Source organism: Saccoglossus kowalevskii, chromosome 21, assembly GCF_978046115.1.
Source record: "Saccoglossus kowalevskii chromosome 21, keSacKowa6.1, whole genome shotgun sequence".
Classification (NCBI taxonomy): Eukaryota; Metazoa; Hemichordata; class Enteropneusta; family Harrimaniidae; genus Saccoglossus; species Saccoglossus kowalevskii.
Genome location: NC_140661.1, coordinates 1257346 through 1272214, shown reverse-complemented (window position 1 = coordinate 1272214; position 14869 = coordinate 1257346). Strand labels below are relative to the sequence as shown.

The 14869-nt window shown below is 36.1% G+C and overlaps 1 protein-coding gene across 1 annotated transcript in view; it reads right to left on the bottom strand.

The window, feature by feature from the left end:
* The window catches only part of LOC146729510 (uncharacterized), an 80386-nt gene that overhangs the window by 32300 nt on the left and 33217 nt on the right, over positions 1 to 14869 (bottom strand). The window contains exon 2 of the mRNA XM_085495382.1: positions 2293 to 2403. Within this exon, the coding sequence (XP_085351508.1) occupies positions 2293 to 2403 (111 nt within the window). The remainder of the gene's footprint in view (positions 1 to 2292; positions 2404 to 14869) is intronic.

Sequence of the window (14869 nt, the reverse complement as noted above, 5' to 3'; positions counted from 1 at the left end):
TTATCGAGTGTGCTTTATATACAAGTATGCTTATATTACTAGCATTGAATAAGTATTAACCCGATACCACTTACTGTTAGGTAAGTAATATGTTACTTTACTTAATAAAAATCGAGTGTCTAAACATAAGCATAAACATAAACGTTTCCCAAGTCATATCCCATTATTATTATTGACCTAGTCTTTCATATGAAACAATCGTATGCCGTATATATATATATATTGAGTGAATAAAACATAAATTTTATATTTGATACATCCCTGATAGTTTTTGATGAAAAATATTTTTTATTCAGTTTGTACTGTATATTTAATATTGCCACAGGTTGTGTTTCTTAATAACAATCGGCTGAATTTAAGATATAAATTATGAGTGTTCATGGCGTCGACCACACATTTTACAGTCAGTAATAATATCAACGAATTGGTTTCGGTGAAACGATCCCGTGCTTTAAAAACACATTAGTACTGTACTTAATTTGCACATATTCTGTTAATAATAAAATAATTTAATAGTAGAGGCAGAAATCGTGCTCAATATAGAATGAATTTAATAATGTAGGATATAATGAGCTGAAAACATCCTGAACGTTCAGATGTTTTTATCACTGCACATTATATGTACTGTATTTTCCTCTGCTGTTATTTGTAGACAAGAACATACGGATGGTTAATATTCTACTGGCAAATTACAAATATTCAGATATATAAGCGAACATAACAGTAATATTGTGTTATTATGAATTATATTATATAGAAGTTAGTGACTAAATTTAATTTAGAGATCTTATAAGGGTAATTGGCAAGCTGTGTTCCTCTTGTTGAAAGACGTTTCAGTACCATCAAATCCAATAATGATGACCCTTATCAAAGTGGATGTTGTAATTACATAGCACATATAAATATACAAAGCATTTCTTGAAATATGACCACTACGCAATTTCCGAGTCATTTGTTCATTGCCTTAACACCCTCTCTGTATTATATATAGTGACCTCCTCATTGGAAACTTGAGATGCCGTACAACACGAGTAATATTCAAGTCTAACCACCCACCTTTCGTTAGAAAGTTACGTATTGAAATCAACGCCGGTTAAAGGACTAATTGATGAACGTCGTATTGCGTGTACATAGTCCATTCAAATTGCATACGTATTATAATTTCACATAAAATATTATCTATTTTCAATTCCCCGAGATATTGTCAACAAAACATATGAACAACATCGTAATTATACACAGTAGTCACGAAATTAAATTGTTTATATTACAACACAGCTTATTTTCTTGTCAAATCAATTTTATATCGTGATTAGAGTAGACGCACCTGCTTTTCAAAAAATATAAATTGTATATAACATAATGCAAAGAAGTGTCCTGTCTACTCCATTCATTGTCACAATAACTGAATGCATTTCCACACGCACAAATTCCAGTTATCCTCCTTCATACAAACAATTTAAATAGTATTTGTCACGCAGCACTGCCCTAGTTGCCTTATGCTTAACACTGTTTGCAGAATTGCGTTAATTGTATACTAGTGTTTCATTTCACTACAACTGGTATAGCGTAATAATATTAATAGTGTCACGAAATAGACGTATGACTAGCAGTAAAACCACCGCATGAACTATGAATAAGTAAAGAGAATAAATCATGATGATATACGATCTTCACGACAGATAGTCTTCTCTTAAAATGGAGTAATCAGTTGTTTCTATATGTGTCGGCAATGTTTATAGCTCAGTGATTGTGTCAAGCAAGGTGTTGTGCGCATGCGTTATTAAACATTCATAATTCTGTAAAAAATACCACGTCATTACACATTTAGATAACTGATATGCAGATAAACAATTCATTTCACATATGTTACAGAATATTTAACAATTATATCCGTCGTTATCTGAGTATAAATTTATGCTTTTCCTATTCACTTTGTTGACTATCCTGCAATATGTCTACTTCTGAAGGTGAAAAAGATGTACCATACATATAAAAGATGTACCATACATATTCGATGAATATGACAGTATATAGAGAAACCAATAATTATCTTAACGACCTTGCCATTATAATGATTTTCAGAGATATTCAGATATTAATCAACAACTGTCAGAAAATAAATAAATACGAAATTAAACTTGACATTTGAGATCTCTTATCACGTGACCTCCGTCTCGCCACTGTATTGTACGTTAGACATTGTTCTGCATGTCACAGCCAAGGACACTAGTAGTGTTACTTGGACATATTACAATAAATAATATATATATATATCAGAATGTCACTCACCAGTGTGTACACGGCTGTTACTAAACTCCCAACTCGTAAATTACAACAACAGCATTTAGTAAGAATTGCCATTCTAAACTGCGTCTGGAACCGTGCCTCACCCAACGCTGTCTGAAAGATCGGAAACATACGTCGGGGAAAATGTGTATTGAGTTGATGCTGTTCTATTCTTTGTCATTCCCCAGGTAGCCATTCGTCACTGAAGCACAAGCTATGGTTGAGCATGTATAAACATATAGCAGCAGTTCCATACATTATTATCACGCCCCACACGCAATCTACTCGGTGTAACAAGACATGATTACTGACATGTCATCGAAGATCCCAATGGGTATGATGTTCATTTTGAAGAACTTAGTAATTTGTAATACTAGGATCACTTTTATGACAGGTAGGTAGGCAATAATTACGCCATTGTTCTACATACCAGATTCTGTTTTTGTTTATAAACCAATGGAGTCTGGACATAAGTATGAATTCCTACAATTATATATGATGTTTTTTTTCTCGATGTCAATATTTTGAATTATTGTATATAATTAGTTGCGTAACTTGACACGTGATTTCATATTAGCATCACGTCAGTGTCGTCTGTTGTGATTCCATGTAACGATGGTAACGCACACAACAGAGATACAAATCGTTGGCGACAATATCACGCCTGCAATAATTATGAAGTGTTTGTAACGATGGCAACATAGGTAAAGTGTACATCCCCTTAATCGGGACAATCCGTTTTTGTAATTTGCGTGGATACTATAATATGTAAAACCTGGCGATTTTGATTACGCAATTTGTCAGAATGAGGCGTGTTTATAGTTTGCGTAAGTAAAAGTTTACCGAGTACTTACACTGTATAAAGGGTAAATACATTTACACCATATATCGTGGTTGCTCCGTGTAATACATATCTCATTATCACGTGATACAAATCTGGTGAGTGCAAGAATATGAAAATATAGCTGCGAGCAGCAATGTCCGGCTTGGGCCAATAAACTACTGAACCTACGTTGCTACGAATGTCAGTGGTTATTAGGATCATACTCACCAACAAACTTTCAACAAAATGAATGCATAATCAAAGTATTAACTGTATTGGTCAGGATTTTTTGACTACTAAGTTTTAAATTGGTTGCTATGGGGTGCTGTGTGTGAAGATATCCTGTTTTACTCAATATAATGAAAATTAATGTTGAATGTTGATCTTATCTATCTGGTAGCAACCTGTAACTAAAATTGTTTGCTTGTAACAATTTGTATGCATATCAATGAGGTCAATTTGTATCATTAAACAGGTACTTTTATGCATATTTGCTATGTTATGGTTATAGTTGCTAGGATGCCATGCAAATGGAAACGTAGAAAAACATGCACACACAAAATTTGAAGAAATTGTTCATATATACTAAAAGTTATGGTAGTTTTCATAATGTATTGACCCTTCTCCCTCAAACACATTCAGACCTTATTTCGGCCTTATTCAACAGCACATGAGAATTTTATGAACAATTATTATTATTATTATTGAGGTTTATTTCAGATTAAAAAAAGGAATAATCCATAGAAGTTAAAACAATATGTACACATCAAAAAATTCTCTTGCTTCACAGTTTCCATAAAATACTATCCTACAAAATAGAAATAGATAATACAGCTGTTACAAGTGGGTTGTCAGACAAGTGTAAACGTGAAAGAAAACCTAAACACCTAATAATTTTGTCAAACGTTAAAAGAGATAAACCAACAAACATCAAACTATTGCTTTGAAGAGTGTTTATAACTGGACAATTTTAGAAAAACTTGTGACTGAGCTCTGCGTAAATTACAATAAGACTGGATGGTGTAATTACACCATAAATAAAAACAATATGAAACATCACAAAAACAGAAAACAAATTGCACTTTACAGGAAATCACGAATAATAACATTGCCCCTAACATCAAACATTTTAGTCTTGTTACATATATCACTATCATCTTTAAGATCAGAGGTTATTTAATGACCCAAATATTTATACACGTCAATATACTTAAGAATTCTACCATTTAAAATGATATACACTCGTCCGGATTAACTATTCTAATGCGAGGTTGAAAAAGCATACATACAGTCTTCTTTTCATTAAAGAGAACTGAACACCGGTTACCTAACTGGCCACATGCATCCACTAACATCTGCTGACCATATGATCCAGTAGAAAAAAATGACAATGTCATCAGCATATACCAGGTGGTTGACCTTGTAGCCACCAAGTAAACAACCATATGGAAATCCCTGGCCAATAATTTTTCAAACAGAATATCATGCTACATGCACTCAATGATAGAATTGAAGTTTTTGGTTTATAGCCAAAACCACGAAAAACAAATTAAACATATAGAACGACGTGGCAATACGATACTTCAGCATAAAACTTACGAGGCGCAATATAACATACTGTCTCATAGGTACATGCTCGATCAGACATGCAATGTAACTCACAAGATATCACGATTTAAAAAACTAAACTTAATTAAAACATAGTGCAATAAATAATTGTTCTGTCTTAATCACTAGTTCATGAATTGTTTCACAATATATGGTGTACTTTTGAACAAACACCTTATATCTAGTTGCGTGCATTGCAAACGTCATTTGAACGAGACACAAATACGTACACTCTAGGTAGCAGTTCGTGGAACACTACTCAGTTTAAATCTAGCCATGCAACTCTATTGGGTTGGAACTAAATAACTCTGTCGGCACGACAATATTGGCCTGGATATACACGTGTAAAAGGAATGTCCGAGTGAAAGTGATTACATAACATTAGGTTCCAAATGTTATACCATAGTTTACTCTGTTGAATGTTACCTTATTTTTTGTTTCATTACTCGTACTCGATCGACCGTGAAACGCCTGCTAGAACATGCAAAGTGCGTAAAATATCTAGTCGTCAACCAGTGGTCATACGCAGTTTTATAAATGAAAAATCCATGCCGCGAAGCAACACTAATTTGCGTATTTGACGAGTCGTATGATAAATTAACGAGCGGCGATCATATGTGTAAACGAAATGAGCAATATTCTTGTGTTAGATTTTTTTGAAACGAGAATACGGGATATACACGAGTAAAATGCACGTTACTGCACTCGTTCAATAAATCAATGATTGTCTCGATACTATGCAGTAACTGTACGTACAAACGCATAGAATTTGCTCTGAAAACCATTAATTGAATACAACATGAACATACAATTTAAATATGTAATATACAACATCTTTAGATATCGGGTTATATGAATGATCGTTATTCACGCTAATGGTGGTTTGTTGATTACGAAATACATATTTCAGGTGTTATTGATTTTCGCCAAAGGGTTTCACAAACCACATTCATATATATGGTCGATTACGCTGCCGTTAGTGAATACTATGTGTTAAGTAAACTATAACAGTATGGCGTGTCTACATGGCTCGTTAGCAAAACAAGGCTTAGCTACTAATACGACCATGTAACTTAATTACGTGTATATAGGTGATATGTCAATGTACAGGTCTCCGTAAACGATACAATGTACTTTGCGTGTCTAGTTTGTGGCTTTAAATTAGTACACTATATAACACATTCATGTATCCTGATTGCATCGCTTTCTTATCAATATTTGCATTGAGCTCATACAGTGTTGCATAATAAGTACAACACAATCGCCAGTTTGTGTAATTTGTCATAGAAGTGAGGAAACAGCACAGTATTGCTGTATTATATGTACGTTTTACGTGAATGGCCTAGATACAATACATGACAAAGGTAAAAGTAGAACTAGAGCATGCATTGTGACTTAGTGACGCGTAATTAGACCATCAAACTAATCATGTCACAATTGTGCACTGTATTGCATTGAATTATTGGACAATCACGTGTGCAATGCAGGGAAAATGTGAATATACAGTAATGAATTAAACTACATGATACAATGAATTCTATGCCTGCAGATCTGTACGCATTTTACTCACACTAAAATACACTCAGAATAACAAACGCTTGCAATGTTGAAATTGAGTCTGCTTCTACGTTGAAATGTACATAAATAACCCACCTTACTGCTAATGAATCCTTCTGGCCAAGTAACAAATATAACTTTAGGAACAAGTAGGAATTCCCAATTAGTTAAGTGGGCTTCTATTGGCAGTAATCAATTGTTTATATTTCTAAAGTGGAGTCGTTTAATGTTTAAGTGGGAGTAAATCATGGAAATATATGCATACGAAACAGGACTAGAACGTGAAAAGATGGTATGACAACTAACTCGACCTGTTTCTTCAATACATGTCTGTTAAGCACAATACTGACTAAATCGATGTATGACAAGTAATATCAATGGTCTGACTATATTTATTGCATTACTGTATGTGTCACATGTTTAAATGTTGTTTTCCATTATGCTGAGCATTGGAAACTGCAAAAGTTCTTCACGTGTGGCGAGGTAATGGATATATTGCGAGATGTATCTTAATTTTGGTATGGCAAATAAAGGGAAGATAACAGTATATAGTGTAATAAAATTGTTTATGCATACTTTTAAACAAACTTTTAGATTTTAATAATCTATTTAATAATGAAGACAATAACACGTTAAAGTTGACTGACATATTACAGAAAATATGAATATAATTTAGCGGCTGAGAAGATCACACACACGTGTTCCAGTTAAAAGGAAAAGTGTGATGTGTATCTATCCAATGGGGGAACAAAAGTAGAAAAAAATATCATTGTTTAGTGTTGGTGAACACTATCTTTGTGTTAGGGGACTTTAGATAAGATATGATTTTCCCTTAACACAAAGTGGAATTCCCTTAATTAAATTTAGGCTTGTGGTAAAGTTAAATGTTAAATGGTCAGTTGTACTTGTGGATTTTCAATTATGTATCTTAGTTTGTGTCTAGTTAGTTCTAAATTCTTTGCAAATGTTTGACGAACGAACCTATCTTAAAGTGGCAATCAGACTGAGGGTTCAACACATTTTGAACTTACACATGGTAACGGACATTGAGGAAAATAAATATAGAATTATTATGTTGACATTCTCCAGGTAACGATACCTATATTTGTTCACAACGGCTTCAACTGTTGTCTACAGGAAAGTGTTTCGGATTTGCCGAATGACTATGGGATATACTGGGTGTATGTAAATATAGATTGTGGCCGTTTAAATAAGTAGATTCATAAGTGTTGACCTGACCGCGCTCAACCGCCCCAATCGCTATAGCTAAATACAAATATTATTACATTTACTCCGGTCTAGGGGTTGTAAAGTAAGCTCCGTTTATTTGTCATTTTAAGTTTGACTTATATCTTGACCACTGAAGCGATATAGGTACATTAAGCGTACACAACGAACACTGTTTCATAATAGCGAAAACGCCTGTATTGCATTTGTTTTTTTCAAATACTCAAAGATTCAACTGTATAGTTACTTCAATAAATTACATCGCAATATTGAAAGACAAGTTTAGACTATTGGACCAAACAGTGTAACCACTCTATCACATTAAGACAAACACAATCCGTGTACATCTGGACAATATGATTTGTTGACATATGTGTCATTAGTCCAGTATTCCGTTGTCATCTTTATTTTGTTTTATTATGAAAGTGGTGGTTCTAAGCAAAAGGAATCATTCGGTCATGAATACAAAACATTACGTTTCCGTTATTAAGTTGTGAATATACTGACGCCAACAAAAATACATTTATGCAAATGTCTTAGGGACACACTCTACATATAACAATAAGATTAATGACAAAGACCTAGATCATTCGTAAAAGTCTAGTTTCCAAGGGGGTTACAAGTGAGAAGGTTATGTGGCTAGACAATAAACAACCTTTACGAGAGATTACGCTTACACTGATATAAGTAATCACTGTGGGTTATTTGGTCAATTGACATTATATCACTCAATGTCAACTAAATTGCTGTTCTGGTGTGGGCAGTTTATCATTTTTAGTACATACTAACTTAGCACTGTACTATAATTATACTGCTATTGCGTTGATTGAAATGTTCATTGCGATTACGTATCAAATGTTCAGTATACACACTTTGGAATGAAGTAATTTACGTTTTATTAGATCAGACACATTACACATATAATGCAATTGTGGTAAGCATATAGTAAATGTATTACATGTCTGCACTATCACAACTCATTAAGAGTTTTGTCAGCAACATTGAAGACATTGAAGATGAAGTCAATTCAGGGAGGATATACTTTCTATTAACTATGGATTATTGGTAGTAAATGTGCTGGGGTTAAATGTGTATGTTCCACTATCTTATCTAGAATCTATTATAGAAAAGATTATTATTGAAATAAATTTAAATAATTAGACGACATAGTATATACTATATAACTCATATCACACCATAACATTAGGGCATTAGGGCTATAATTAAAACCATAATACATTGAAATATGACATTTCAAATTTAAAATATGAGCAGTAAATATAAAAAACGAGCATTTATTTCACAAAACGGATGTTTAAATATGAGCATTCAAATTAACAAGCGTTCTGTATAGTTACATAAAAATCAAAGTAAGGAATCAAACGACTTTGGCTTTGTTTCCATTCTATTATATGTGTTTCAACACGTGTGTTTGTTTTATCACAGAAAACACAATTATTAGTACCCATGAAGCGGATTCATCAACATCAGTGATATTATATATGTATGAATTAGTTAAGTGTCCCGTAGTGTCACAGAAAGAACTAATCTAATAGAGGCCCATCCAAGATACACAGATATCTATTATCAAGGCAATTGGAGTAGCGGTTGTCACAAAAAAGTAAAATTGCCATGATCAACAAATAGCCTGTCACTCAGCAGTTTTTGCCAAAAAAAGAATGACATTTCTCTATTGAGTAGGTTAGTGTATAGCAGTATAATATATTCAGTAACGAGCACAGATTTCCACTGAAACCGTATCAGGTCTGCGCATCATCGCAAAGCATCATTAAAATTGAATTATTTGTTCTTGAGATATTGGTGGAACAGACACACATATACATACATCCATAAATACACGTGTGTTGTCATATGCAATAGATTTCCATATTTAGATTTAGTGCATTTCTGTAATATCTTTGCAGCTATATATAACCAGCTGTATTGAATTAGATTAAAGGGTATTGAGATATCTGTAGTTAACAGCAAAATATATATGTATCAAAAAATACATCTCAAAACTAGGTGAAGAGAAAAATAGTTGGCTCAGTAGTTCTACCTGACAGGGTATTTAAAGATTTTACCCATTACTAAATCGTCAAATAAATATTGTTCTTTGGATACTCTACATACGAAGCTCCTTAAAGATAACATTAAAAAGGACGTTATGCTGGCCATGCTCGATCTTTCCGCCGCGTTTGATACCTTGGAACACTCTATTTTAATTCATCGTCTCCAACATAGTTTTGGTATTACAGGCACAGTTCTTCAAGGGTTCACTTCCTGTCTTACAGATCGTTCATTCAATATCTCGTTCGACTCATTATCATCATCGTTACCAACTAATTTGTTATTCGGTGTCCCTCAAGGTTCCGTCCTTGGCCTGATTCTGTTTACACTTTACACATTGAAGACATTATTATTACGTCATGATATTGATTTGATGCTATATACCGATAATTTTCAGCTATATGTAACTTATAATAAGCCATCCGATTCAATTAATCGTGTATTGAGACGTGTATTTAAGATATTCGTGCCTGGTTGAAATCGAATATTATTCATTTTTTATCGCGTTTTAAAAAGAACACTGAAATGTTGAACTCATTGAGAATTGGTGGGTCTGACATAAATCTGTCTAGCTCAGTCCGCAATCTTGGAGCTCATTTTAAAACTAGTGGTGATTTTGGGGCACCCATAATACTCATCTTGTAAGTCAGCTTACATTTGGACTCTATTGGATAAAGCGGCCACGATGAAGTTGGTCCATGCATTTGTGACGTCGAGATTAGACTACTGTAATATTAAATGTTATGGATGCCTTCAATTTGAGCTATATAAACTTTAATCTGTTCAAAAGGAAGCAAATAGACTCGTCATTTTAAAAGAATCTGACCACATTACATGTACACTTTATGATTTGCCTTGGCTACGCAATTGTGAAAATACATTTAAAAGTACTGTTGACTGTCTATACAATTTTAAATATTTTTGCTGAAATTTATTTAATATGTGACTTGGTTGACTGTTATGATCTGGGTCATAGTGGCCTCAGGTCATCTAACACTGATCTTGTTATTGAAAAGACAAGATTCATAATGTATCACAAAAACATATGATTGGTGTTACTTTATTTACCGGAGTTTAGGGTCTCACAACCGGCATAGGTTTAACATCCGTGTTAGGTGTATATACATACGTAAACCTAAAAATACATACATAAAACGAGTGCCACACCTCGGGCTAGGTGAGCACTGAGTGGGTTAGGTTTGTTTGCTGGTATAATCCAGGGCAATAACGTGTGAATTCGCTCGACGGACTTGAATCGAATAACCCCACCCACTAATGGTAGATATATGATCAGTCATAGGTATTGTGGTATTTGGCGAAATAAGCTAAGCGATGAAGGGAGACGAGGATAGACAAACATTAAATTGCATTACATTATTAAATGGAAATAACGACCTGCAAATGTGGGCATTTCTAATGTACCCCGGAAAGTGTCTGTATTTTATTTTAGTTATATTGCACTTGTGCACTTGTGTCATAAATTACAAGACAATTACATACATTATCTAACACATAAGTTCATCAAACTCCTGAAATGTGAAAAAAAAATGTGGCTATGATTAGCCCACAGTCCCTCTATAGAGGAATAAAGGGACTGTGATTAACGCAATTCAATCAACTATATGTGAGGTTATTTAGCAGTTGATTTTGAACAATGAATGAACCACAGTTTTGGGTAAAATCCAGTCACCGTAAAATCTGTCAAGTTTCCGATGCAAATTACAGGCAGGTTTCATAACATCCCAACACTTCCCTGGGAAATGTATACGTCCCAAACCATTGGATTAATTTATAAGACATTGTCTACGGTTATGAATGTTAATCATGACAATAGTCTCAAATTCAAATAGGCAGCACTGACATGCCAATCCATTAGCCGATAATCAATAATCGTATAGGGATTTCTATAAATCTGAGTAGTCGATTCATGAAATAACCTTCTACACAGGAAATGATGTTGTAACAATTAGAGGTCATCTGCCTAGATTATTTGTCAACAGTTCATACTATCTATCATGGAAACGCTTAAATGTTGAGATGAGACATTTTTTTAAAAAGACCTATGCAGGTTGTGATATGATTTTATTATAAAAAATAGCAATACTACGCCCGCATGAATCAATTCGTCATAACGCAAGATTGAACACAACTATGAACTATAAAGAAACTATAAAGACGCATATGAGCGTCGCTCAAATCGGAGTACATACCCCATTGTGTCAGGGCAGTGCCACCTGCTATATAAAATGCTTTTATCCAACATGGCGGTGACTCGCGACTGTGAAAAACGAATGTGTATTGGGCCGAATTGTTTGGTTACTGGTATTCTATTCTAGTATGCAAAACAGGAAGGCCAATAGTATGTTGACCCCGTAAATCACTTAGTCGTAACCCAACATCTTTGATACTATAGCTACCGTGATTATTGATGCATCTGCATATCTGTGTGGACAAGTTCTGACTTGACTATTATTCTTAATTTTAATGGAGTTTTCTGGAATATGACTTTTTCGAATTATATTCATCGCAATGTAATGTACTTGGATATGCTTCTTTATATAAACTGTTCTCTTCTCTTCTCTTCTGAACTCTCATTACAATGCCTCTACTTAAGTTTTTTTTCAGTTCTTGCACTAATGCCATAATTACTTCTGTGGATGGCTTTCCACTACTATTGGAGTGTGTACCACTATCGTTGTCCCGGGGAATTGAGTGTCTTGTATTTAATGTAAGACATGCATTTTGAGAGGATGGTTTCATATCATGGAGTAAAGTTTGTTTCACCACCAGTGGTGCACGTCTATTCTTACAGTACAGTATAATATTTTTTTATCAGTTTCACTTGAATTTAGTTGCCATAATTCTAACTCTATTTCAGTAGAGTATTCTATCATTTGAACCTCCTACTGAATCCCCATTCCAAATAGTCACCATTTTCCTCCTGTTTAGACAAGCATTTCATAGTATGCGTCATTAATATTAACAAATTTTTCATACAATTTTATCCAATCAGTGTACTCTATTCTAATCTCATTTAAATTATCCTTATATATCAATTTCTCAAACGTAACTTTCTTGTTGTACTCCAACTATTTTGCTTACTATGTCATTTCATGTTCAGGAGTTTTGCAATGTTCCATATCATCTGTGACACCGTACCCTTTATCTTGCTCATGTCTGTAGTATGTAGTAAACAACCATTAGCTAGTTCGTTATTAGAGATGTAGGTAGCACCGGTGTAGGTGTAGGTGTAGGTAGCACCGGTGTAGGTGTAGGTGTAGGTGTAAGTAGCACCGGTGTAGGTGTAGGTAGCACTGGTGTAGATGTAGATGTAGGTGTAGGTAGCACCGGTGTAGGTGTAGGTAGCACCAGTGTAGGTGTAGGTGTAGGTAGCACCGGTGTAGATGTAGGTGTAGGTAGCACCGGTGTAGGTGTAGGTGTAGGTAGCACCGGTGTAGGTAGCACCGGTGTAGGTGTAGGTAGCACCGGTGTAGGTGTAGGTAGCACTGGTGTAGGTGTAGGTGTAGGTAGCACCGGTGTCGGTGTAGGTAGCACCGGTGTAGGTGTAGGTGCAGGTAGCACCGGTGTAGGTGTAGGTGTAGGTAGAACCGGTGTAGGTATAGGTGTAGGTGTAGGTGTAGGTAGCACCGGTGTAGGTGTAGGTGTAGGTAGCACCGGTGTAGGTGTAGGTGTATGTGTAGGTGTAGGTGTAGGTGTAGGTGTAGGTGTAGGTATAGGTAACACCGGTGTAGATGTAGGTGTATGTGTAGGTGTAGGTGTAGGTGTATGTGGATGTGTAGGTGTAGGTGTAGGTATAGGTAGCACCGGTATAGGTGTAGGTGTATGTGTAGATGTAGGTGTAGGTGTAGGTGTAGGTGTAGGTGTAGGTGTAGGTGTAGGTGTAGGTGTAGGTGTAGGTGTAGGTGTAGGTGTAGGTGTAGGTGTAGGTATGAGTAGGTGTAGGTGTAGGTGCAGGTAGCACCGGTGTAAGTGTAGGTGTATGTGTAGGTGTAGGTATAGGTGTATATGTAGGTGTAGGTGTAGGTGTAGGTGTATGTGTATGTGTAGGTGTAGGTGTAGGTGTAGGTGTATGTGTAGGTGTAGGTGTAGGTGTAGGTGTAGGTGTATGTGTAGGTGTAGGTGTAGGTGTAGGTGTAGGTATAGGAAGCACCGGTGTAGGTGTAGGTGTAGGTGTCGGTCTAGGTGTAGGTGTAGGTAGCACCGGTGTAGGTGTATGTGTAGGTGTAGGTGTATGTGTAGGTGTAGGTGTATGTGTAGGTGTAGGTGTATGTGTAGGTGTAGGTGTAAGTGTAGGTATAGGTAGCACCGGTGTAAGTGTAGGTGTAGGTGTAGGTATAGGTAACACCGGTGTAGGTGTAGGTGTAGGTGTAGGTGTAGGTGTAGGTATAAGTGTAGGTGTAGGTGTAGGTGTAGGTGTAGGTGTAGGAAGCACCGGTGTAGGTGTAGGTGTAGGTAGCACTGGTGTAGGTGTAGGTGTAGGTGTAGGTGTATGTGTAGGTGTAGGTATAGGTAGCACCGGTGTAGGTGTAGGTGTAGGTAGCACCGGTGTAGGTGTAGGTGTATGTGTATGTGTAGGTGTAGGTATAGGTAGCACCGGTGTAGGTGTAGGTGTAGGCGTTGGTGTAGGCGTAGGTGTAGATATAGGTAACACCGGTGTAAGTGTAGGTGTAGGTGTAGGTGTATGTGTATGTGTAGGTGTAGGTGTGGGTGTAGGTGTAGGTGTAGGTGTAGGTGTAGGTGTAGGTGAAGGTGTATGTGTAGGTGTAGGTGTAGGTGCTGGTGTAGGTGTAGGTATAGGAAGCACCGGTGTAGGTGTATGTGTAGGTGTAGGTGTAGGTGTAGGTGTAGGTGTAGGTGTAGGTGCTGGTGTAGGTGTAGGTATAGGAAGCACCGGTGTAGGTGTAGGTGTAGGTGTAGGTGTAGGTGTAGGTGAAGGTGTATGTGTAGGTGTAGGTGTTGGTGCTGGTGTAGGTGTAGGTATAGGAAGCACCGGTGTAGGTGTAGGTGTAGGTGTAGGTGTAGGTGTAGGTGTAGGTGTAGGTGTAGGTGTAGGTGTAGGTGTAGGTGTAGGTGTAGGTGTAGGTGCAGGTGTAGGTGTAGGTGTAGGTAGCACCGGTGTAGGTGTATGTGTATGTGTAGGTGTAGGTGTAGGTGTAGGTGTAGGTATAGGTAACACCGGTGTAGGTGTAGGTGTAGGTGTAGGTGTAGGTGTAGGTGTAGGTGTAGGTGTAGGTGTAGGTGTAGATGTAGGTGTAGGTGTAGGTATAGGAAGCA